The 27,090-nt window shown below is 36.6% G+C and overlaps 1 protein-coding gene and 1 long non-coding RNA gene across 29 annotated transcripts in view; one reads left to right on the forward strand and one right to left on the reverse strand.

Annotated features, from left to right (window-relative positions):
* RFX3 (regulatory factor X3) overlaps window positions 1-27,090 on the reverse strand; it is a 289,026-nt gene that overhangs the window by 119,410 nt on the left and 142,526 nt on the right. For all 28 annotated transcript variants that reach the window (XM_038527193.1, XM_038527196.1, XM_038527198.1 and 25 more), the window contains one exon: window positions 1,538-1,635. In XM_038527193.1, coding sequence (XP_038383121.1) covers window positions 1,538-1,635 — 98 coding nt within the window. The remainder of the gene's footprint in view (window positions 1-1,537; window positions 1,636-27,090) is intronic.
* LOC111096943 lies at window positions 1,566-26,212 on the forward strand. The gene is made up of 3 exons (XR_005354263.1): window positions 1,566-1,939; window positions 2,626-2,675; window positions 25,531-26,212. It is a non-coding gene; the product is annotated as an uncharacterized LOC111096943 (long non-coding RNA).

Genomic DNA, 27,090 nt, shown 5'->3' on the forward strand with positions numbered 1-27,090 from the left:
CAGAGAGGTAGGAATGGAGTGAATGCCAAGGTGAAGAGTTGAACTGTATTTTACAGGTAATGGAGGTTTTAAGGCACATGAGATTCAGTGACCAAAAGCCATGTGAAAAGAGAGAAGAGTCAGGATCCAGGAAGAACTTCCAGTTTTGTGTCAGTGATTGTCTTCTAGACATTGTGTTAGTTGTTGTAAAGATACTTTCTCAAATCCTCACAACAACCTACTGAGAGTGAGACTATCAACCGCCCACTTTCCAGGAAAGAATCATAAAAAGCTCATAATAGTTAAGTATCATAATCATGATAATAAAACTCATACAGAGTTAAACTGGGATTCCAAGGTTTTGAGTTGTAATAACAATACATAACAATAACTGAACTTTCACTACGTGTCATGCACTCTTCTGGTGTTAGATTTATGGCAGTGGCAGGAGGGGAAAAAAGAGAAACAAAAACTCCTGCCCTCATAGAGGTTTACGTTGACATCATGGGAGTCTATGAAACAACCCAGGGCAAGAGAAGGTGCAGTAAGAATAAAGCAGGCAGAAGTTATCGACCTGGGACCACACCAAGGTTGAAGGGAGGTGGGCACAAGAGAAGCAGAGAATCCATGGGGATCTCTCGGTGGCTCAGTGGTTTAGTGCCTACCTTCGGCCCAGGGTGTGATCCTGGAGACCCAGAATCAAGTCCCACGTCAGGCTCCCTGCATGGAGCCTGCTTCTCCTTCTACCTGAGTCTGTGCCTCTCTCTCCCTCTCTTTCTCTTTCTCTGTGTGTGTGTGTGTGTGTGTGTGTCATGAATAAATAAATAAAATCTTTAAAAAAAAAAAAAAAGAAGTAGAGAATCCAAATTCAATTTCAGGTAAAGCCAGAGATCCAACAGATGGCAAACAAAACCTCAGTTGGTTAAATGGAAACCGTCCTGGTGATTTATAATAATTCTTAGTCTCTCATATAACATTCTGAATCTTATTTAATCCAAAGTGGCTGAAAAACCCAATTGGTATAAAATTACAAATATATATATTCTTGGTGAGGAGTCGTGGGGGAAGGGAGGATGGAAAGGCAAGTTTAGACAGGAAACTAAGAGTTGAGGATCAACTACCCTTAAGGAGCCTAAGTACTTCGTTTAATAAATGCCAAAAGAAACTATTGCACTCATTTGTAATTAGTTTACAGACAAACACACAAACAAATCGACCTTATTTATAAAAACAAAAAGCATAAGGTATCAATAAGGTATAGAAATCACCAACGAGGGGTATACATTTTTTTCTCAACCTAGTGAAAACCATGAAGAGGCATAACAGTTTTAAGAATTTAAAATATTCCACTGAGGTTCAGTGAGAGGAAAATCAGCACACATTCTTAACAAACCTAGACAAATTTCACTCATGAGCTTAATTTCAGTAAGTCTGTTTTGGAAAAAAAAATTCCTGTGAAAACAAGGAAACAATTTGGGATGAGTGGGAAGTGTCAGAAAGTACACTATTTTCTCTAGCCACATGGGAGAACTAAAAATACTCCCACGCGTAAACTTACATCGCTCCATTGGTATAGACAGTATCGCTTCCTTCCACGTACTGCACCTGAGCTGGGTAGACATGCTGTACCTGTGGCACAGTCTGTACTTGCTGTACCTGCAAAACAAATATTAGGATCGTGTTGAGAAAGAGATAGGACAGGATACACAACATTAGATTTGCTTCAAAGACTTCTCCAGGGGGTTGAAAACTATGGGATTCATGCAAATTTCAAGATAAAGTGCATATTGGATCCAAATTAGCGTAGCAAGTATGCTGAACAAATTCTCTACCATTTGGGAATGCCGTTTCTGCAGATGCATAGGGATACACAGACTCCCAAATATTTGGGGTGAAAATTCTGAAAGCTCCTCACTTATTCTGATGGTTTACAAAATTCTCTTCACGTGGCCTGTTAAAGGTAAGTTTATTTTTCAATTTAAAAAATTCATGGGGCGCCTGGCTGGCTCAGTAGGTAGGGCACATGACTCTTGATCTCAGGGTCATGAGTTTGAGCCCCACGCTGGGTACAGAGATTGCTCTAAAAAAATTAAAAATTTAATTAATGATAGAAAATCTCACACACTCAAATGTAGAAAAGATAGTATAATAAACCCCCTGTACACACACTCAAATGTAGAAAAACTACTATAATAAACCCCGAGTACTCCTCATCCAAGATAAATAATTGCCACCAGACCTCCCCTTTTAACCCCTTATAGGATTATTTAAACACAAGTGCAGAGATTCTATCACCTCAGTGATAAATATTTCATTTTGTTTCTAAGAGAGGACTATTTTTAACATGAACACAATACTAGTATCACACGTAAAGCATTAACAATTCCTGGATATGACCTAAAATCTAGTCATTGTTAAAATCTAATTATCCCACTGTGTTCTTACAGTTGGTTTATTCAAATCAAGATCCAAACAAGGTCTGCATATTACATTTGAGTGAGATTTCCTATCTTTCTCTTTTAATCTCTAAATCTAATCTAATAAAATAAGTTAATCTAATAAAATCTAATAATGGCTAAATCTAATAAAAATATTTTTATTTCTTGATTATTACTTATTGAAGAAACTTGATTATTTGTCTTATAGAATCTCTGGAATTCTAGAGTTGGCTGATAGCATCCCTGAGATGTCATTTTGTAAGTTCCTTTAACTCCTGTTTGTCCTATAAAGTGGTAGTTAGATTGAGGGCCTTGAACAGGTTCAATTTTGGAAAAGCTGCCACATAACAGCTGGCTATCTCTCCTTCCACAGTGTTAACATATGATCTGTGGAGTCAGGTGTTGTCAGCTACACCCACTTATCATAATATGCTTCTTCTTCATGCTTTACCTGAGATTATTTGTAGCCACTGATGATTATTTCCTAGGGCTAGTATTTCAATTAATAAAGGTTATAACTTTGGTAGTCTGATTCTGTTATTCCTTCTACATTTATTAGTAGACTTCTATAAAGAAATCCCCCCTCTAGATGCCTGGGTGAATCCATCCATTAAGCATTTGCCTTCTGCTCAGGTCATGATCTCAGGGTCCTGGGATGGAGCCCTGCATCAGGGCTCAGCAGAGAGTCTGTTTCTCCCTCTCTCTCTCCCTCGACCCCCTAGTTTGTACTCTCTCTTAATTAATTAATTAAGTAAGTAAGTAAGTAAGGTAATTAATTAAAAAATAAATTCCTCTCGTTAATTATTTGGTTACTTTGAAATAAGGTTTGTACGGGAAAAGGAGGATAAAATACATGATTCTTCTCCCTACCAGTATTCAGAATAATGATTTTATCCCCTAATTCCTTTCCAAGGTGAAGAATGTGGTTTGGGGTTTGATCTGGTTGGTATCTTTATGATTCTTGGTGGTTAAACATATTTGATGTTTTTCGATCCAATAGTTTTTTGGTTGGTAAACTGACCCATCTCTGACCAATGGTAGTCCCTTCAAAGGGGGTTCTAAATCTTCTGCCTACTTCTACTGTGATCTTACTGGATCACAGTTATCTTTTTTACTTCCCTTGGTTTCTGTTGTGATAAGATATTCTAGACTTATCTCTTACATTTCCTGTTCTAGATCTAGAATCAACCTTTCTTCAAAGAGCCTGGTTAGGGACACCTGGGTGGCTCAGTGGTTGAGCATCTGCCTTTGACTCAGGGCATGGTCCAGGGATCCTGGGACTGAATCTCACATCAGGCTCCCCTCAGGGAGCCTGCTTCTCCCTCTATCTAGGTCTCTGACTCTTTCTCTGTGTCTTTCATGAGTAAATAAATAATATCTTAAAAACAAAAACAAAACAAAACAAAAAAACAAAGAACCTGGTTAGTTAGGAGTAATGTAAATATGTAAAAACTGTTTAGAAAGGCAATTTATAAACAGACTATTTGAAAACTTTGTGATTTCTTCTACAGAAATACTTACCACTGGAAAAGTTGCTGTACCATATTATTAAAAAATACAGTTTAGGGGTGCCTAGGTGGCTAAGCAGCAAAGTATCTGCCTTTGCCTCAGGTCATGATCCCAAGATCCTAGGATCAAGTTCTGCATCAGGCTCCCTGCTCAGTGGGGGCCTGCTTCTCCCTCTGCCTATGTCTCTGCCTCTCTCTCTCTCTTTGTCCCTCTCTCTCAGGAATAAATAAAAAAATTTTAAAAAATACAGTTTAGAAGAGCAAAAAGTTAGAAGGGAAAACTTTAATGAATGAGAAACAGAGTGATTAAGTAAATTAGAAGAAAACCATTCTGTAGAATATATGGCTAATGTTAAAAAAATTAAAATTGATACGTACTTTATTTTTTTGTGCATTAGATTATTTTTATTATTCCCTTTATTATTACCCTATTTCTATTGTGTCCATAGTTCCTCTTTTCATTTTTTTAAATGTATTTTTTATTGGTGTTAAATTTGCCAACATATAGAATAACACCCAGTGCTCATCCCATCAAGTGCCCCCCTCAGTGCCTGTCACCAGTCACCCCAATCCCCTGCCCACCTCCCCTTCCCCCCACCCCTAGTTTGTTTCCCAGAGTTAGGAGTCTCTCATTGATACATACTTTAAAAATAAGATTTCTATCACTAAGATGTTATCAAGTGAAAAAGTTACAGAATAATACTTACAGAACTGCTTTATGTACTTATGGATATTTCTAATTTGTGTGAACATGTATATATAAATGGATGTAAGTACATAAAGGAAAATAGAAGGATGTACATCAAACTTCTAAAAGTGGTTTCTCTGTTGAGTGACATGAAATGAGGTGGGAGAGGTAAGGGGACTAGCATCTTCTATTCTGAATATCTATATTACTCTTGGATTTTTAAGATGAAAATGAATTCATCTGTTACATAATACATAAAATACATAAATCAATATATGGAAGGATTTCTACTTCCAGCCACGATGGAATAAATATACTAAAAATGCCCTCCCCACACTAAACAAGTAGAAAATTGGACAAAAGATGTAAAATGATGTTTCTGGTCATTTGAGAAAAGGCATCATAACAATGTGATCCTTAAGAGTAGGTGAACACACAAGGTGATCCTATAATGATCCCAGCTTTTGAAATGGAGGCATTTCCTAGACTGCTGAGCAGGGAGTAACCAAGTAGAACATCATGATCACACCACAGTGAGGAGATATACTCTGGAGTTGGGGAGGCTAAGGCAGCTGAAATTTGGGAGCACTGTCAGAGAGGGCATTAAGCAGAGAAAGAGATCCCGGAACATTAACAAAGATTCCTTTCAGCCTGATGCTGAATACTGAATTGCACATCTATAGTGCACAGAGATACTCAACATTCAAGATATAGTGATGTTAAGCCTTAGGCTTAACTAGCTCTAGAGCAAGAGTACTTTAGAGCCATCTTAATAAAGCTAAAAAATAAGCCTCAAAAAGATCAAGTTGATTAAGGTAACTGCCTATATAAAACAAAGTTTAATGCTTTAACAGGAAGACAGCAAAATCAAGACATGCAAAACTTTAAGAATCAAAATGTCGAGTACCAAATAAAAAAATATTAGACATGTGAAGAAGCAGGAAAATGTGATATATAATCAGGAGAAAAAAGTCAATCAATAGAAACATACAGAAATGAAAGATAGGAAGTGGCAGAGATTTTTAAATAGTTATAAATAGGGATGCCTGGGTGACACTCAACACTCAGAGATTGAGTGTCTGCCTTCAGCTCATGCGTGATCTCGGGGTCCTGGGATCAAGTCTCACATTGGGTTCCCCTCAGGAAGCCTGCTTCTCCCTCTGCCTATGTCTCTGCCTCTCTCTGTGTCTCTCATGAATAAATAAAATCTTTACAAAAATGCTATAAATAGACTAGTTTTAACGGAGAACATGAATATGATGAGAAAAAAAGAAAGAAGCTATAAGGAACGAAGTAGAATACTGAAAAATACAAGATGAAAAAATACAGAATCTGAAAAGTAAAATTCACTGAATGGGAGTAAGAGTAGACTACATAATGCAGAAGAAAAGACTGGTCAATCTGAAAACCTAGCAATAAAAACTAATTGCCATGGGGCACCTGGGTGGCTCAGTCAGTTAAGCATCTGCCTTCAGCTCAGGTCATGATCCTGGGATCCTGGAATTGGCCTGCATCTGGCTCCCTGGCTCCCTGCTCAGCAGAGAGCTTGCTTCTTTTCTCTTCCTCTGCCCCTCCCACAAATTGTGCTCTTTCCCTCTCTCTCAAATAAATAAATGAATAACATCTTTAAAAAAAAGAACCCCACAAACTATCTGCCAAGAAGAACAGACAAAAAAGAAATGAGGAATAGAGAATCAGTGAACTATGTAATAACATTTTTTTTAAAGATTTTTTAAATTTTTATTTATTTATGATAGTCACAGAGAGAGAGAGAGAGAGAGAGAGAGAGAGGCAGAGACATAGGCAGAGGGAGAAGCAGGCTCCATGCACCGGGAGCCCGACGTGGGATTCGATCCCAGGTCTCCAGGATCACGCCCTGGGCCAAAGGCAGGCGCCAAACCGCTGCGCCACCCAGGGATCCCACTATGTAATAACATTAATTGCATTTGGAGTCTCAGAAGAAGAGGAACAAAAAACATAGTTGAAGAGTGGTAGAAACTTTCCAAATTTGATTTAAACTATAAACACACAGATCTAAGCTCAATATACCCAAATGTATAGACAAAGAAAACCCTATCAAAGTATATCATCATTAAAACGCTAACACTCAATAAGAAGAAGAAAAAAAAATATTTTTTTAAAGATTTTATTTATTTACGCATCAGAGACAGAGACAGAGAGAGACAGGCAGAGACACAGGCAGAGGGAGAAGCAGGCTCCATGCAGGGAGCCCAATGCAGGACTCGATCCCAGGACTCTGGGATCACGCCTTGGGCCGAAGGCAGGCACTAAATCGCTGAGCCACCCAGGCATCCCAAGAAGGAGAAAAAAATTAAAACGGATGGGATAAACGATACATCATACACAGGACAACATGTATTGAGGATTGAAAGATACCCAGTTATAAATAAGGCAAGCATAAGACAATCAAGTAACATCTTCAAAGTCTTGAGGGGGAAAAAAAATCTCAACCTAGAATTCCATTATCAGTGAAATGTCCTACCTCAACGAAGGAGAAATTCTTTTTCAGATAAAAGCTGAGGGAATTCTTCTCCAGCAGACCTCCACGGGAGGTAATGAAAAGGGAAGTGTTTCAGGCAAAAGAAAAATATTACAGATGCAAAGTGGGATCTAAATAAAGAAATAAGGAGCACTTGACCTAACAAATTTGCAGGGAAATTAAAAGTTTTTGTTTCTTTTTTTTTCTCATCTTTCAATTTTTATAAAAGATAACTGACCATGTAAAGTCAATATAATAACAACAACATATAATGGAGTTCACCACAGATACAGCAAGGAAATGTATGTATCACAAAAATAGCACAAGAGATGGAAGACAGAAATGAAAATAAACACTCTTGTAAATATTCTTTCCATTAAGTGGTATGTTACATGAACTGAGGTTATGACAAATTAAGATATATGCTAAAAATCCTAGGACAAACACCAAATTAAAAAAAAAAGTATAGCCAATAGTGGAGATAAAATGTAATAATTAAAAACACTCAATACATCCATTAGAAGGCAGAAGCAGAGGAAAAAGAACAACAAATGGGACAAATAGAAAAAAATAACAAGATGCTAGAATTATATGTAACCATATTGATAATTTTATTCAATAAACAAGTTTTAAATCTTGATTGTCAGAATGGGTAGAAATGTGAGACCCAACTATATGCTAGCCACTAGAACACTATCTATCTATCTATCTATCTATCTATCTATCTATCTATCTACTATCTATCTATCATCTATCTATCTATCTATCTATCTATCTATCTATCTATCTATCTTTTTTTTTTAAAGACAGAGAGAGTGTGGGTAGGGAGTTAGGGGCAGAGAGAGAGGGAAAGAAAGAATCTTAAGCAGGCTCCATAATGGGCTTAGGACTCAATCTCATGACCCTGAGATCATGACCTGAGCTGAAATCAATAGTTGAATGCTTAACCGACTGAGCCACCAGAGTGTCCCCAGAACACACTTTCTTTCGATATACAGAAATAGAAAGGTTAAAAATAAAAGAATGTGGAAAAAATAAGCTTTCCAAACACCAGTCATAAGAAAGATGGAGTGGTTCTACTACTATCAGTGAAAGTAGACTTCCAGACAAAGAAAATTACCATAGATAAAGAGGAGTATTTCATCAATAAAATTATCAAGAAGAAATATCCTGTATGTGTTTGCATCTAAGAACAGAGTTTGAAAATACATGAGAGAATTCATAGAAGAAATAAATGGGCAAACCCACAATCACAATGGGACATTTTAACATCCTTCTTTCCATAGTTGACAAAGATAGAAAATCAGAAGGACTCAGAAATTCTCAACCAACTTGACCTAAATGACTTTCACACCACAATCCTCAGAAGAGCAACAGAATATGCACACTTTCTTGCTTGTCCTCGTGGACATACGGCAAGACAGCTCAAATGTTGGAAAAGAAAACAAATCCTCACAAATTTCAAATAATCAAAACAGTAACAAAGTATATTCTCTGACCAGAAAAGAATTCAATTTGAAGTCAAAGATGAAAAGATATCTGGAAAACACTCAAACATTTATATGATGAGCACAAAATATACTTTAATTTAACCTATGATTCATAGGAGAAATCACAAGAGAAATTTAAAAATATTTTGAGCTCAATGATGATGAAAATACAATCCATCAAAATCTGGAGTGCAGGTGGAGCTGTGCATAAAGAGAAATTTATAGTTTTAAATATTTTTAGTAGGAAAAGAAGCCCCAATGCAATAAATCGAACATTTCAACTTTAAGAAGCTAGAAAATGAAGAACAAATTAAAACTAAGTATGAGAAAACATAATCAATGGAACAGACCTCTGAAAAACAATTTTTTAAAAAAAATCAATGAAACTTTAAACCTTAAAGTAGATTTAGGAGAAAAAGAAAGAAGGTACAAATTATTAAGAATGAAAGGTGAAACACACTGTAAAGACAGAAAATAGATAATAAAGGGAGCTTCATGTCAACAAATCCAATGAACAAAGTCCTTAAAAGACACAAAACACCAACAGTTGCAAAGAGAAAGGAGAAAAAATTATATATATACATGAAATCAAATTTATATCCCTAGAGAAAATTGCAGGTCCATTTGGCTTCATGGGTGAATTCTAGCAAACATTTCAGGAAGGAAATAAAAACCCAAACTGCCAGAAACCCCCTATCACACTTTAGATGAGAAAGAACTCAGACTAGGATACAATACCATCTAAACCTGGAGGAGTATTTCCAAACATAGCTTCTCTGCTCCTTTATAATCACCCTTTAAATTCTGCACATTCTTGCTACCTTCTCATAGTTCTGGTTGTTTTCTCTATATAAATTATCTCATCAACCAACACAAATCTACCATTTCTTTCCAGAGCTGATTTAAAATTTAGTTTCTCAAAAATAGCCTTCTGTAACTTGCTTTATCCCATGAGAGACTATTCCTTTCTTTTTTCTCTCAGAATTCTTAATACAAGTGGTAGCAAGTGGCTTGGTAATAACCTATGTTCTCCATTGGTTTCCTTCATTGTAGCCAATAGGGTGACAGCTGGCAAAATCATTTAACTTGAAAGTAGGAGATGAGATTTTTAAGGCTTGTGCTGTTATCTGCTCTTCATATATTGGAATAGTCAATTTATTTAAGTAATAATTTCCTTATCTGTAAGAAATTCCATCCCCTACATCATTAAGAATTTTTGTGAGAATCCAAAACTATTAAATATAGATACAAAGCATGGTAAAGATACACACAATAATTAAAATACATCTTGAATAAGTAGTGAAATTATTAAATACTTCAAAAATAAGGAGTCTTGTCTTCTACATCTGTGTAAATTTCAACTTTATATACCACTTGGTTTCAGCCATAAATATGCACAATAAATGTTCATCAAGGGTTCCTTCGAAATAAGAGATTCCATAATCAATGCAGAAATGAAACTCAGAAAATGCCAAGAATCTTGGGAAAGAAGTCTGGATAAATGCTGGCTAACTCATCTAAGAGAGCAATATAGAAATATGTCCCTTGATCACACAGAGACTTTACAGTACTATGTAAAAACAGGGCATCATTCTTTGCATTACCTATCAAGTTAAGGAATCAACAAAGTAAATAAAGACCAAACTAAAAGTAAAAATACTGATTGACAGCTTATTTTGGAGGTAATACAATTTTCATTATTATCCAGTATGTACGGCTTTTCTACCAACCATTAGAAATTGGGTTGAAGAGGTCCTCGAAACAAGTTAGTGATGATGAGAAATACAACTGCAAATCGGGCTTGTGGTTTGAGAAGGTATTCCTTTGAGGATGTAATGATGGTGGAGGAAGTAAAAAGAGGGGTAAATACAGAGAAAGAAAAGGAGGAGAAAAAAAGGAAAAATAACTTTTATGGAAAATAACTATTTTATGTATGCAGGTCTCATTTCACCAATGAGAAGTTAAAGATTGTTGAGTCTCTTATTTAGTTTTTAGTTGAGGGCATTGCTTGATTTTCTTTCTTTCTTCTTTCCCTCCTTTCTCTGCTTCCCACCTTCCTTCCTCTCCTTCCTGCCTTCTTTAGTTGTGGCAGTGGAGATCCATTATTGAGAAGGTGGGTTGCAGGGGTACCTGGGTGGCTCAGTGGTTGAGCGTCTGCCTTTAGCTCAGGTCATGATCCCTGGGATCCTGGGATCCAGTCCCACATCAGGGTCCCTATAGGGAGCCTGCTTCTCCCTCTGCCTGTGTCTCTGCCTCTCTGTCTCTCATGAATGAATAAATAAAATCTTTTTTAAAAAATAAAGATTTTATTTTTAAAAACATAATTCTGCCTCTTTGTCTGTCATGAATGAATAAATAAAATCTTTTAAAAAAATAAAGATTTTATTTATTTATTCATGAGAGACACGGGGCGGGGGGTGGTAGCAGGCAGAGACATAGGCAGAGGGAGAAGCAGGCTCCACACAGAGAACCTCATGTGGGACTCAATCCCAGGACCCTGAGATGGCCCTGGGCCAAAGGCAGGCTCTAAACTGCTGAGCCACCCAGCACCCAGGGATCCCTGAAAATCTTTTAAAAAGAAGAAAGAAAAAAAAAGAAGAAGAAAGAAGAAGAAGAAAGCAGAAGAAGAAGGTAAGTTGGAGAGCCATAGAAATGCTCTTTTGCCTCAAATTAATCAGATCCAGGAAGATAATCTGTGTCTACAGAACTAGTCTTGCAGAGTTTAAAACCCAGTCACAGGCTGGAAATGAGAACAGCAGAATTCTAGCCCACTTCAACTCCTGGCCCACGTTCCCATATAGAGCAGGGATTTTTTTTTTTTTTTATATTGTTGGTATATTCCCAAAGACCCAACACAATATAAACACACTGTAAATATTTAATAATTATTAATAATTATATAATGCCATGTATCTATCAAAGGAAATGCCCAGTGAATATCTGTAAAATGTATATTATCTTCTAAATGTGGATAAGTGCATTTGGATTTTTTTTTAAATAATAAAACCACCAAGGTAGGCTTATTCCAAATTGAACTGATGTGATCACTTTGAATGCCCTTTAATGCATCTTTAAAGAACAAAGGTGAAATTTTAAGAGGAAGCTGCATGCTCTTTTCTCTTTCCTAAAATAACTGTGATTTAAATTTGCTCAAATATTTGATACTGTTCTCATGTTAAACACTAATTTCTATTCAAGTATTTCCTAAATTGTTATCTATTATAAGTTTATTTTCTATTTTATTTGCCATACTTTAGTGCAGTGATGTGGGAAACAAAAGCAAAAGCAAAAATTAAATTTCCTTACAACTTATAGCCCATTGACAAGTCCTTGAGACAGGTGGAATGACGTTCCTAGATCTGGGAACTCAACTGCCTTGTAGTTGATACTTAATTTGCTAAGGGCAAAGGCAATCTTACCTTAACTAATATCCTGACCTCCAGGATCCTTTAAGTCGTCTCCTTTAACATACAAAAATTCCTTTGGAATAGTCCTATCAGGGCACCTGGGTGGCTTAGTGATCAAGCGTCTGCTTTTGGCTCAGATCATGATCCCGGGATCCTGGGATCAAGTTTTGCATCAGCCTCCCTTGAGGGAGCCTGCTTCTCCCTCTGCCTGTGTCTCTGCCTTTCTCTCTGTGTCTCTCATGAATAAATAAATGAAATCTTTAAAAAAAGAGAGAAACTCCCTATCACTACCTCCTCCCCAAGATATACGTTAGCAATCATCCTCCAAGCATATGGTCCATCGATATATATCCAAAGGGTCATGACTCAGGTCTTATTAGACAGTAATAAATGACCTTTATCCCAACAATAGCCAGCCCCCTCAAGGTCCTGGAAACCTTGTTTCCAAATTCCTTAGAGACTATCCCTATCCCCTCCCATCTTGAAAGTTATGTAATAGGCCACTCCTCATGACCCCAGTGCAGCTCTCTCTGCCCACAGGTCCTGTCCTCCTGTTCTAACAAAACCATCTTTTTGCACTGAAGATGTATTAAGAATTTGTTCTTGATCATTTACTTCAAACCCCAACATTTCCAAATCATAGGAACCTCTCAGGTCAGCACTACTAAGAGAGATGGAGAAATGTACATCATGTAGGTATGCCATTACCCTTTCCAGTTACTATATATTCCACCTATCTTTGTGAAATCTATAAACTGTCACATTTTACTGCCTACCCTATCAAAGCTCTTAGGGAAAAGGAAAAAGAGGATTAAATAAATTCTATAGGAAATTGATTTTCTTTTAACTCCACTGTCTTTCCCAAAATAAATTCAGTTGCATTTCCCAAGACAAAAGTTTTTCACCACTTTTGAATTTTAATAAATAAAGTGGTGAAAATGGGAACTGAAAAGAGTTGGACAAAGGTAAAATTAGGAGGAACAACCAAATATTTCTATAATGAACTGTTTAATGAATAAAAATGACCTCGGGCTAATTTCTAAAAGGTTACCTAGTACATCACAATATTGGCAGTAATGAGGTCTGACCGTAGTAACATTCTCTACTAGAAATTTATCCATTCTCTGTCAAATGAAGGGGGAAAAAATCTCCCAAAATATAAATATATGCAACAATCTATTTACATTCATAATGTATAATATGTATAATATGCTACATTAAGCAATTTAACCCTGTCTTACTGATATTTAAATGAAGCTCCTCTTATTACTATTCAAATGTCTTATTACAAATGCATTTGCTTATTTTCATACATTTTTATAATTCTTATTATTTATAAAGGAAGTGAATACCAAAATAAAGTACATACCACAAGAAAACACACTAGCTCCATACAATCAAGTAGTATATTCTGAGGACAAATTTATACAATATGTTGTTTTGGATGTGATTCAAAAAATAAAATAAAATGAATCACACTTCAAAACAAAACCTTTTCAAAAGTGAATGAAATCATTTATAATTGTTAAGCTTATTAGTCAGCTAAGAACAATATTTGTTTTTTTTAAGATGTCTTGATTATGTCAAGATCTTCATTACCTTTCTCACATAAGAGTATTCCTTACACATTTGGTTGGGACCAGACATGTCCAGCCTGAGCACAGACAGTCCCTAACTTAACAATGATTCAGTTTAACAATTTTAAGCAACAGGCATTCAGTAGAAACCATACTTTGAATTTTGAATTTCAGTCTTTTCCAGGGCTCAAGACATGTGCTATGATGCTCCCTTATGATTCTGGGCAGGGAGGCTGTACATCTGTCAGCGGTCATGAGGGTAAAGAACTGATAGGTAACAGACACACTCACACAACCAGTCTGTAACCAACAACCTTTCTGCTTTTCACTGACAGTGTACTCAGTGAGTTACATGAGATATTCAATACTTTTTTAAAAAACAGGCTTTATGTTAGATGACTTTGCTCCACTCTAGGTTAACGTAAAAGGTCTGAGCACATTTAATGTAGGCTGGTCTAAGCTGTGATATTTGGTAGGTGAGGTGCATTAAAAGCATTTCGACTTAGGATATTTTCAACTTAATGATGCGTTTACCCACATGTAACCCCATCATAAGTCGGGGAAGATCTCTACTGAGAACTGTCAAAAACCGCATGAAGATGTCTTTAATAGACCCACTAGAGAGCTCTTCGCAGATTAAAAACATGGGGTATCACAGTAGCCATGTTAGAGGCTGCTGTGTGACTGACCAAAGGGAAGCAGAAGGGAAAGAATCCACATTGCAACAGCTATTAATAGAAGGGCAGTGGGGAAGAGTAAGACCTCCAGAGTAGCAGCACAGAGTTAATTAGAAAAGCAGCCCTGTGAGAAAAAGAGAAGGAACAGAACTCATTCAATATTTCTGGACTCGTAAAACTGTAGGGAATTGAAAAGATTGAGGAAAGGTAAGCCAAAAAGTTGAGAGCATAGTGTGGGTCCAAGAGAAGGAAAGACGCAAGGCCAGAAACAGCGTAAGGGAAAAAAATGCATCTCCTCAACAGGCACAGGTCACGAAATAGAAATCACAAACCTAAATTTTTTTTTTTTAAGGCTTGGTTAAAAGTAAGATAAAGGATATGTCACAAGGTATTGACTACATCTTGCCAAGAAAGAAATCTACCAGTGGTGTGCATGTTCAAAATAATTTGCAGGTAAAGGATGTTTAGGACAGGATCACAGTGAATAAAAGCAAGGTAAGTGACAGGACAGGCTGGAAAAAAGGATGTTACTTAAATCTCTCTCATTGGGTTTACTGAGAAAACTAAGAATTTTCCCTAGATCTCTCATATTTAATATTCAAAGTTGTTCCTGGGATGCTCAATGATAACCACAAAATCTGTTTAATCTTCTATAAATGGAAGTCCTTCCACTTCAAAGAATGTGGTGAATGTGAACTAGTGGAAAACGGGGTGTTAATTTAAATGACAGAATCCCTTTTTTATGTAGAAAATTGAATTTGTTCACTTATTATAAACTCACTTGCTGGCCCTGTGTTAGTTGACTCTCTCACTTATAAACTGTGTAGCTGCTGCTTCTTTTCAGGAACACTCGGATTTTTGGATATCGTTTTCTCATAGCAGGCTTTCAGTAAATAAGAGATCATTCTAGCAAATTCAAATCCCATAAACACCACAAAGCCTACTTCTTCAACAGGGCTAGAGTTAAATATGAAACTTTAGCTCTACAGGAATTACTTATCAAAACTATATAGTTGCTGTAGGCAACTAGAAGTTGTTAGGAAATGTAAGAATTATTGTTATATTTGGACTTCAAGTAGAATCATATGAACTCTGAAGTCGTGAGTAAGGTCCTGGCTAACTATCTTGCACTTTTTTTTTTAATTCATGAGAGACACACAGAGAGAGGCAGAGACACAGGCAGAGGGAGAAGCTGGCTCCCCACGGGGAGCCTGATGCGAGACTCAATCCCAGGACCCTGGGATCACGCCCTGAGCTGAAGGCAGATGCAACTGCTGAGCCACCCAGGCGTCCCCACTATCTCACACTTCTGATGATACGAACATAGACGACTCAATCGGGAGTGAATCAGTTCAATCATCCCTAACTGCCTATCATGAGTCACCCAAAGAATCATGTAGCTGACCTGTATCAAAGAACAGAAGCGACTTGAAAGGGATGAAACAAGTTTCCAAAGGCAAAAGAGAGTTTCTGGGAGGTGGGATGTCTCAGAGAAAATTTAGCTTAAAATGATTTCTTGATGACAAACTTGATGGATATTATATAAACTACAAAAACCTGCTTTTGGGAGTCAAAAGGAAAAATGAAATGACTACTTTGTATGAGTGAAGAACACCTTTTTCTTTTTCTTTTTCTTTTTTTTAAGATTTACTTAGAGAGAGAGAGCAGGTGAGCAGGAGGAGAGGGGCAGAGGGAGAGAGAGAGAGACAATCTCCAGCAGACTCTGCATTGAGCTCAGAACCTGATATGGGGCTCAATCCTACGACCCTGAGGTCATGACCTGAGCTGAAATCAAGAGTCAGGTGCTCAAATGACTGCATCATGCAGGCACCCTTTTCTTTTTTTGTAAATTAATTCGTTAGTTAATTTTAATTGAAATATAATTGACACACAATGTTACATTCATTTCAGGTGTACAACACAGTGGTTTGACAAGTCTGTAGTTATGCTATGCTCACCAAAAGTGTAGTTACCATCTGTCACCATACAGTGTTATGGTTCATTTCATAACTGGAAACCAGTATGTCCCACTCCCCTTTACTCATTTTGCCCATCCTCCCCATCTCTGCTAACCATCAGTTTGTTCTCTGTATTTATGAGTTTGTTTTTGCTTGAGGAATACTTTTTATTACGATTACAAAATTGTCTTGAACATTATTTCCCTTGGGGCCCAGCAGGACTGACCAATACTAGATTCTATTAAACTAAGAAATAATTTCTGGGGGAAGGAATTTACTAAATAACACTCTGGTGACCAGGAAGAGCAAATGAGCTAAGTACACCAAATTTACTATAGTATTAGGAGAGCTCTTTGAAACAGAAGGCTCCCTCTAGTCTTTCTTGTAATAAATAAAACTATAGAAACATAAAACGTCAATAAATGTAAGCAGCACATCAGAAGATATAACTGCATAAAATCAAGTTCTGCAACTCCAGACTGACCATTGGAATATGCACTTTAAATGTATCTCCTGGTGAGAATACATAGGTACAGATTCATATTTGATCTGAGTATCTATGGTAACAATGCACTTTTGCAGGAGACAAATGTTGACTCCTCTGGGATGGAGTACTGGGAATCAGGAGAATGAGTTGTTAGACTTACGTGCTGGTAGCTGAAGAACTATGACCTAAGTAACGTAACTTCTTAGTTATGTGTGATCGTTAAACTGGTGCTAAAACTATTATTAATAGTGATATGCAATACCATTTCATTCACAAAAATCCTGAGATGAAGTGAAGACAGTAGGCATTTTTATTCCCATTTTATAAATACAAAGACATAGTGAAAACCCAAAGATATGGTAAATGAAGGTAGCATTGACTCCAGGTCCTCTGACTCCAATCCTAGAATTTTCTTTTTTATTCTTTTTTTTATATAGATTGTATTTATTTATTTTTGAGAGACACAGAGAGAGAGGCAGAGACATAGGCTGACGGAGAATCAGGCTCCCTGCGGGGAGCCCAATGTGGGACTTGATCCCAGGACCTCAGGACCATGCCCTGAGCCGAAGGCAGACACTCAACCACTGAGCCACCCAGGCGTCCCTAGAATTCTTTCAACAAAACCTGTTTCCCCAAATGTGGGAGTAATGACACTGATAGTACAGAGGCAAGGCATTAATAATTATAAGCTATACACTAAGAACATATTCCATTTTTAATTATCTTTAAATCACTCTGATAAGGAAAAGATCTCAGCTTTTACCACCTCTCACATTTAATAACCTCACTTTTTTTTTAAAAGGACGGTAAGCCCCAGTGTCATCAAGTCATCATCAAACAAGAGCAGCAAGCCAAATCATATAATATCATTTCATTTTTCCTATATTTAATTTAATGTGTATCTTCTATTTACATCAAAAGATATTAGTTTTTCATGTTACATAGGAATATAAGATTTTCCTTTTAAATTGATTCACTTAAATAAGTTAATAGAAAACTAAGTAAAAAGAAATATATATATATAGTAGACTCTGAATAAAGCAAAAATCATGAAGCAGTTGGCAAAAGACTGAATAAACTGCACTGTATATCACACACTACAAATCACATACTCTTAATAAAGACATGAAAAGACTTTCCACTTTAGAGAGATTTACCTTTCACATGTGTATTAAAACAGAAAGTGACTTCACTGTATCAACTTACTAGTTACCCAAATACCAAAATAGAAGGAGTAGCAGTCATAAGTCTACCATAGCAGGGGTCAAGTTACTTTTGAAGCAAGCGATTAATATATCACCTACTTTTTTTGCTAATATTGCATTTTATGTATCCCAACATTTTTATGATCAAAAAGACAAGTAGTTTCATAAGATTCATACGATAAGGAAATAATCACAGTAATGTGTGATTGCCTCCTGTTGTAGGCTCACACTCATTTCCCACTATTCTTCTTCCAGGAGATAACAACTAACCATGGGACAGACAGCATGCCTTCCTCCAATCCTCTAACAATAAATACATACATTGATGTGTATATAGGTCCCTGTACTAACCAGGAGCAGTTAACACTAAATGTAACAGCAGACAACACCTAAATCTGAGCCCTTTAACTACTAAGTTACCCAGCTAAGGGAGAGTGTAGGAGGCTCAGCTCCCAGGGTCACTTAGAGACCCTAGTTAACAGAAGCTTTCTCATTGTGTAGATTTATCATCCTGATGTAGCCTTGGAGGAGGCGAGAGACTGCAGGTGGCATCAGGGTTCCCAAAGGCCTTGACTGACAAAGAATACATGTCACTTTTGCTTACAACCCAATACTCAGAATAAGCACAGGGTCCAGCCTAAATATCTAGGTGAACACTTTGTCTCTGCTACAGTATCTTTATGTTGGAGAGTTCATATATGAACCAGGTGAGAGGTAATGCGTTTTCCTGCTACTTGCTTTTCTTCATTTAACAATACATTGTAGACCCCTTTCCATCTAGGTGTATGTGTGTCTCAATATACACGCAAGCACAACTATTTTTATTGGTTTCACAAGTATGCCATAGTATAGATAAAGTTTAACTTATTCAACCATTCCACAAGTGATGAACATTTAGGTTACTTTTCTTCTTTTTCATGATAGAAGGACTCATATGCAGAAGGACCACACCTGGGTTCTATCAAACATCCTATGGGGTGAATCTCTCCATATGGTTACTGGCCATGTGTCTTTCATGTTTTGTGAATAGCCTATTCATATGCTTTGCCCATTTATCTACTGCATTGTTTGTCCTCCCTTAATGATTTACAGGATTCGTTAAAGATGATGACATTTTTATTCCCAGGTATTTCATGCCTTTTTTTCCTTTAAATTTGTTTATGGTGTTTATTAACTATTACTTGGCAAAACAGGTCAACTTCTTTCCTCTAAGTCTTGTGATCCTTTATGTTCTATGTAAGATGATCTGCCCCTATGATTATGAAAAAAATACTTCCTGTTTTTGTTTGTATTGGCTTTGTAGTTTTAAAACTGATTAGCTCTATCATCTCTATTGAGTATTACGATAAAGGTCTAACTTTGTTGTTATTGTTTTTCCAGACAGATATCCAATTTTTCTCAACATCATTTATGGCACTATCCATTTATTATTTGAAATAATAGGTTTATCATGAACCAAGTTCTTATTTATACACAGATCTATCTATTTATTCCTGGTCAGTCATCACTCAGTTTTTACTACTATAGCTTTGTGATGGCTTTCTGAGATTAGGTACAACAAATTCTTTCCCCCAATGCTTTTCTTTCTGCCAAATCTTCTGGGCTCTTCTTGTGTATATTCTTTTCCATTAACTTTATAATTGGATTTTCGACTTTTAAGAAAACCTTGCTCTGTTTTTTATTTGTATTATACTGAAATTATATCTCATTTTAGAACTCAGGTCTTCATTTTAATGGCCTTTCCCATGTGAGTTACATGCTTCACTCTCACTTGCTGGTGATCCTCGAGCTTTTATGAAGATTGAGGCTAGACTTCAAAGTGATATGGTGGGCAAAATTCCAAAAATGTCCCCACCCTCAGATTTCAATCCCTTGTAATACATGAATATGATGAGGCATCTCTCCTGTTATTATGTTATGTTATATGGCCCAGTTGAGCTCAAAATAAAGTGAAATTGATCCAGCCTCTGGCGCCCTTAAAAGTGGAGGGCTTCTCTGGCTGTAGCAGAAGAGGAAGTCAGAAAGACAAAGCAGAGAAGGCCTTGCCATGTGTTTGTGGCTGTACAGATGGAAGAAGAGGAATAAGTGCAAGCAAGCTCTGGGAACACAGCAGACCCCAGCTGACAGCCAGCAAGAAAACAGAGACCTCAGTCCTACTACTGAAAGGAAGGAAGGAAATAAATCCTGCCAAGAACCTCTTTGAGCATGGAAGTCAATTCTTCCCCAGGACCTCTAGGTTAAAAAAAAAATAGCCCAATGTGACAGACACCTTAATTTCAATCTGGTAAAACCTAGAACAGAGAATCCAGTCAAGTCCATTTAGACTTCTGACCTACAGAAAATTATGAGAAAATAAATAGGAACCGCTTGAAGCCACAAAATTTGTAATTTGTTATACAGCAACGGTAAACGAATTCAGAATAAGCTTCAAGGCAATTGTTATTGCCATCTTCCACCTTCGTGCATTTTTCAGGATTCCTAGGGAGAAACGAAATAAAATCATTTGTATTTCCCCACTTCGGGTCTCACAATACTCCCTGATTAAGAGGAGCATAGATACCAATCTAAATCTTTAATTTCTTGCCAATTTTAAGGCTTTGGGGGAAAAGAAAGGCTAATTCTTCCTTAAAAAGTTAAAATATTTAAGATACAGAGTAAATTAAAAAAATCAAAGGACAAAAAATTATCAGGTAAAGCATATAATAAAACTTTAGGACAATAATAACTATTATCAAACCCTAGAATCCAAAATTTATTTCACAAGAGGTCAGGAGATACATGATAACCAACATTCTTTCAGTATTTATCTACATAGATGCACTGACTACAATGTTTAAAGGAGAAAATAAAAATAAAAAAAAAACCATAAAGGAGAAAACAGTTTTGTAATATAGTGATCGGTAACAATCTTGATTCCACTAGTATAAATTCCTTCACTGTTTACACATTTTGCCTTTAAGTGAAAATTCAAGTTTTCACATAATATACTAAATTTCTAAAATTCTTCACACTCTAAGAACTACTGAAATCAGCTTAGAGAAATATGAACTGATATAAAGCTGAATTATATAATTTTTAAAAAGATATCTTGAAAGAAAATTTACAATGGTACTTGGTGACTAGACTGAAAATAAAATAAGCTTCTCTATTTTTGTCTGCATACTCCTATACTATTTAAATCCTTTTTAATGAAATATGTTGCACATAGCACTTGTGTAAAATGTTTGGGACAAAGGAATGAATAAAGTAAAGCAAGGAAAAAGCCAAGCACTGAATATGAATAATGATGATTTCAATTTCCAGAGCACTGACAGCAATACACTAAGTTTTAGAATTAAAAAAAAAATAGAAAAATAAACACAGAAAGAGGAGAAATATTTAAGAATATCAACATACTCTAACATGGAATAATGATTAGCTACTTGTTAGAATTGGTAAAACGTTGGGGATCCCTAGGTGGCTCTGCAGTTTAGCGCCTGCCTTTGGCCCATGGTGTGATCCTGGAGTCCCGGGATTGGGTCCCATGTCGGGCTCCCGGCATGGAGCCTGCTTCTCCCTCCTCCTGTGTCTCTGCTTCTCTCTACGTCTATCATAAATAAATAAATAAATCTTAAAAAAAAAAAGAATTGGTAAAACATTATGAAAAGTGAATTTAAAAGAAAACATTTTCTTATCCATTGGCTGAAATAAATTTTAGAAGTTGATTCTCTTAGTCAAAATTGGTCTTTAAAATTATTGACTTGCCAGATATTGCTCTTTTCAAAATTCTAATTTCTACAAAAGAGAAGTGAGAGAATTGTAGTGATGGACTTAGGAACCAGTATCTTTCTTGAAGCTTTGACAGATGGTCTTATCACGAGGATGGACATGGATCTTGTTTACGTAACTGATTTATTTTGATGGTTTTCAACTCAGTAAACAAAAGGTATTACTGATCTAACTACCAAGGCGTTTGGGAACAGGTTTGCAATTGATTTCATCATCATTGGGAAACCCGGCCACCTGAAATCTATTTCCCACTTGACAGCCAAACTGCCTGGAACCTCACGATGGACTATGATTCCTTTGAATCATTACTCTTAATTTTCCCACTCCTAAGCACTGTAGTTTATAATTTAAATCTCGTGCTTTGTCATCTATTTACATCTTATATAACTAACATCCCTGCAAAAACAATGCTGGTTTTGATGTAGAAGAGTAAGGAGGCAATTTTCTTTCTTAAGTAAACCCTATGTTCTCTTGCCTTCTTTATCACCCATCATGACACCCAGTACATAGTAAATCCTCAGAAAGGATTTGTTGAAGCAAAGGAGGCAGGCACAAACCACAATTCAGCAAATAGCTCTGAGCTACCAAGGAACAACAACAACAAAAAAACCACACAGGCAAACGGCACAACAAACATAAAAAGAAGAAGATGGTCAAGAAGAGAGCATGAAACTTTCAGTTCTCATGCTATTCCTAACTAAAGCGGTTTTATTTTTCCTTACTTTATGACTTTTTTATTTAATAGCTCCACACATATGCTACTTTAAAGAATAAAATTCATTGAGTTGGTAAAATAAAATAAAATTCTACCATGAAAGGGCTGCTTGTAAAGAAGTAAAAAGATGGGTCCCTGGAAGCACTGACAGCCCATTAGATCAAATAACGGTTTCACACCAGCAGAAACAAAAACGTTTGACGCCAAGAACAAATGACTAAAGATATGGATCACAAAAATGGTTGATGACTAATTTGGGGCTGAATCCATGACCAGTTAGGTTTATAGACAAGTGTTTTTTGTTTGTGGTGGTGGTGTTTTTTGTTTTTTTTAATGGCCAGTTAGGGCGTTTGAAATGGTCAAAAGCGTTCTAAGTGATCTCCAGAAAATTACCCAATGAGTGCATGTAGGCTGTATGTAGCAGTCAGTTCAATGTTAATTCAAATTACAAAATATTTATAAAGTCTAAAAGTAAGAGTATTAAAAACTACCCACCCTATATTTTTAACGATTGTTTTTTAGAATCACAGAAATCAATATTCAGACTTTACCTACTCAGTAGTTGAAAACTGCCTTCAAGAAACTGTCAACTTGTGCACTTTAAATTCTTCTATGAGGGGATTTTTAAGAAAGGGAACAAAACTTATGAATGTGCAATCTGTGAATTAGAACAGTACTTGCTTCCTGGAGTGGGGTGGGGGCGGGTAGAGGAAGGCAGAGATGTACTGGGACAGGCACAGGAAACATCCAGGGGTGATAAAAATATCCTGTATCTGGATCAAAGGGTAGGTTCAGTAATCACTCTCACAGCACACTGAACTGTGTCTCTCAAGGTCTGTGTAGCTCACTGTAAATAGATTGAAGCTCACTAAAAACTAAAAGGCAAAAACATGTATGTATGTAAAATACTTCCACTTTTCTCTATTATATATGAAATATACTTACGGAATGCATTTATAATTGTCAATTGAGAATAGATGCTTTCTTTTACAACATCCAGATAAGTAATACAGGTGTGTGTGTGTGTGTGTGTGTGTGTGTGTGTGTATGTGTGTGTATGTGTCTTTAGGGGACGGGTGAGTGTTTTCCCCAGAAAAGTCAAACAGTAATTTATTAAGTTTCTCATCATGATATGTGGCCACAATAGTATTGCAAAACATTTGTGCAAATAATGACCAAGAATATAATTAAACAAAGCTTCTTCAAATTATTATGTTTTAACATAAAATGAATTCTATTTTTAGCAAAGCAAAATAATTACTGAATTATTTTACTCGGCTTATAGAAAAAACTGATGAGAGGCAAAGTCATTCAAGTCATTTGTTATGGTATTTATATCACTGAAATGGGGTATTATTAGTTTCGACCAGGGATGAGCTCTCTAAAACATCAGAGGTGCCTGTTCACAATCTACAAAAGCTTTCATTTTATTCACATGCTTCTGCTTATAAAGCCAGCAATACGGTACATATTTTTTTTTTTTTGCCCATGGAGTTAATAAGATAAAGCAAATAAATTTAGATACTTACAATAACGTAACCAATTCAATTTCTGTAGCATCAGTTAATTCCAATTGTTTAATTTTAACTATACTTATATTAGAGCAGAGTACTTAGGATTAAATCAGTGTTTCCACTAACATAGCTCTAAAATACATTTTAATAACTATCAAATAATTGATATAGATACGCTATGACTTTGGGGATAATTTCGGTAATTTGTATAACTAAAATCATTTAAATTACCATCAAAAGAGGATAAATTATTAACAAACCATGAGGTTTTACATGTGGCCAGAAATTTAAATTATGCTTCAATAAATGTATTATCTTGAAAAAGCAGTTAGGGAAAATAGGCTCGTCAACTTAAGCAAGATGAAGAGAAGCTGGAGAAAGTCCAGGAATGAATAATATAAATTACTAAGTGATTGGAAAATGACTTAACAAAGAAAGCCTAAAATGATTTGGATTTGTAGGGAACAGAAGAAGGCAGGGGTGGGCATTAATAACACCAGCCTTTACTCAACCAGACAAAGTGATACTATGCACACAGACCTCCCGTGCTCTCTGCCCAGTAAGAAAAGGATCTAAGATCAACCCCAGCAGAGTTATCTACGTTTAGGTGCCAAGAAAACTTTCCCTTGTAGATGCAAGATTTTGCATCTAATAACGGCTGTAAAATCCTAAACTCTGAAAATGTTTAGCCACAACAGAAATTAACAAGGTAGTCCTTTCTCTACTACATGCAAAGCATATGTAGTAAGTGTGGTGGACCTTGTGTCCTTATGTGCACACCCTCACTGCTTGGACACACAGCGGTCTAACTTAACACTAGAGCCACCTGTTCAGCAGAGAGATTTCAGACTCTCAGCACCCTCTCTGCTCAGCTGCAAACAGCCAGAAACAGCAGGAAACTGACCCTTGCTGTGAGCAGCCCTCTGCCAATAACGGACAGGAGTCTGTATAAGAACTCCAGGCTTCCTCTTCCCTGATGTGGCAAACATTGGTTCCCAGACTGTCCCAGTGTGATCCATCCCCTCTTAGCCATAGCTGTAACGTGCATAATCCTAGAATCTGTATTGGATCAATTCCTTGCCTTGTTTCACTTTCCCAATATCCCACTGGCATTTCCAGGAATCACCTCCCAAATAAACTCCTGGCACTGAAATTTCTGTATCGGAGTTTACTTCTTTACTATCCAGACTAAGGTAACCTATATTTCAATATATTGCCATCTCTTCAGACACTTAGTTTCTTTAAGTGGTTCCTCAATTTTTAAATTGCTTGAAAAACTTTCATAGCTCCACAAGAAATGGAAAACTTCTATGTTCCAGCTTTCGTTGTTATAGTACACCCAAAATGAACAACATTCAAATAGTTACTTTAAACAAGCCAGCTGTTGTTACCTGTTACTACTGAGCCAGAACCCTGCTCTTTTGTGTGTGTGTGTGTGTGTGTGTGTGTGTGTGTGTGTTTTACCTGTGAAGGGGTGGGGGTGAGCAAATACAAGTGAGATAGTACAGATACACTGCACCAAACTGACCTTGCTGATTACGTCAAGTGAGCGGCAGGTTATGGAAGGGGGACAACTTCCTGGCTCTGGGATTCAATGTTTTCTTCTTTCTTGTTCACAGAACTACTTGAAGTCCATCTTATCATCTGAGACCACTTCAAATCACTTCACATCCCAACAGAATACATGTGGCATGCTTCTGGCCCCTAGATCAGTCCAGAAACTACTAAATAATGAGAAGGAATTCCAGTCTTAATTTTCTAGGTGGTTGTGGCCAAGCTGCTTCATTTTTCTGGATCTCAGTTTCCTCAACCTTAAAATGAGAAAGTCAAAGCAGGGGTGCCTAGAATATTTTTTGAATCTAAGAGGGAAGAAAACTCTGACATATGCTCAATGTGGATCACCTTGAGGATATGAGGTTAAGTGAAATAAACCAATGAGAAGAAGACAAATACTATATGATTGCTCTTATGTGGGGACCTTGAGCAGTTAGATTCATAGGCACAGAAAGCAAAACAGAGGTTACCAGGGGAAAGGGGGAGTTGTTTAACAGATACTGAGTTTCAGTTTTGCAAGAGGACTTCTGGAGACTGGATGCACAACAATGTGAATAACTTAGCAATATTGAACTGAACATTTAAAAATGGTTAAGATGGCCAATTTTTTGTTATGCTTGTTTTTCCACAAACTAAATTTTTAAAAATACAGGTTTAAAAAAACCCATAGGACTAGATGACATTTAAGATCTCTTTCAGGGGATCCCTGGGTGGCGCAGCGGTTTGGCGCCTGCCTTTGGCCCAGGGCGCGATCCTGGAGACTCAGGATCGAATCCCACATCAGGCTCCCGGTGCATGGAGCCTGCTTCTCCCTCTGCCTATGTCTCTGCCTCTCTCTCTCTCTCTGTGACTATCATAAATAAATAAAAATTAAAAAAAAAAAATTTAAAAGATCTCTTTCAGGGAGAAAAAAAAAAAAGAAAAAAAAAAAGATCACTTTCAGGTCCAGACTCTTTGAATTAGTATTAATAACAATTATGTAATTGATAATGGTCGTGATACAAGATTCATGAACAAAATTAGAACAAAAAGTTATTTATCCCATAAATATTATGCACAGTACTTGTAGGAGCTGTATTATAACCATTAATCTCTATGATGCAAGGAATGAGCTTCAGTGACTAATAATTATTCATGCTCTCTACAGAGATTCACTAAAATATTACCTAAATGTTGGGAAATCTCAAGGCCAAATAGAAAGTTCTGCAAATTTAAGATGACTATTAATCTCTCTGCAGAGCTGTCACCTCCACTTTGAAGGCTGTTGGTTCCCAGCCAGAATGAACATAACACCATAACTCTCTCATGGTGAAGCCTGTGTCAGGATGAGCTGTACATGTCTACCATTCTACCTTTACTCTATAAGCCAGTGAGTAAGACCTCAGCATGCTGTAGTTTATTCTTCTTGTCTACCTCTGCCCATGACATACTGCAATCACTCCATGTTTCTTAAATTGATTTGAATTAGCATACCACCTACTCATAAATTCTCAAGTTTCTCAATACAAGATGATGAGAGGCTTTCTAAAATTAATCATTTCATATCATTTTTCATGTAATTCTGTTTCTTACTGCAAACATATAATCTACCCTAAGTTAATGTATCATTAAATTTTAATTTTTAT

The sequence above is a fragment of the Canis lupus genome, chromosome 1 (assembly GCF_011100685.1).
Source record: "Canis lupus familiaris isolate Mischka breed German Shepherd chromosome 1, alternate assembly UU_Cfam_GSD_1.0, whole genome shotgun sequence".
NCBI classification, from domain to species: domain Eukaryota; kingdom Metazoa; phylum Chordata; class Mammalia; order Carnivora; family Canidae; genus Canis; species Canis lupus.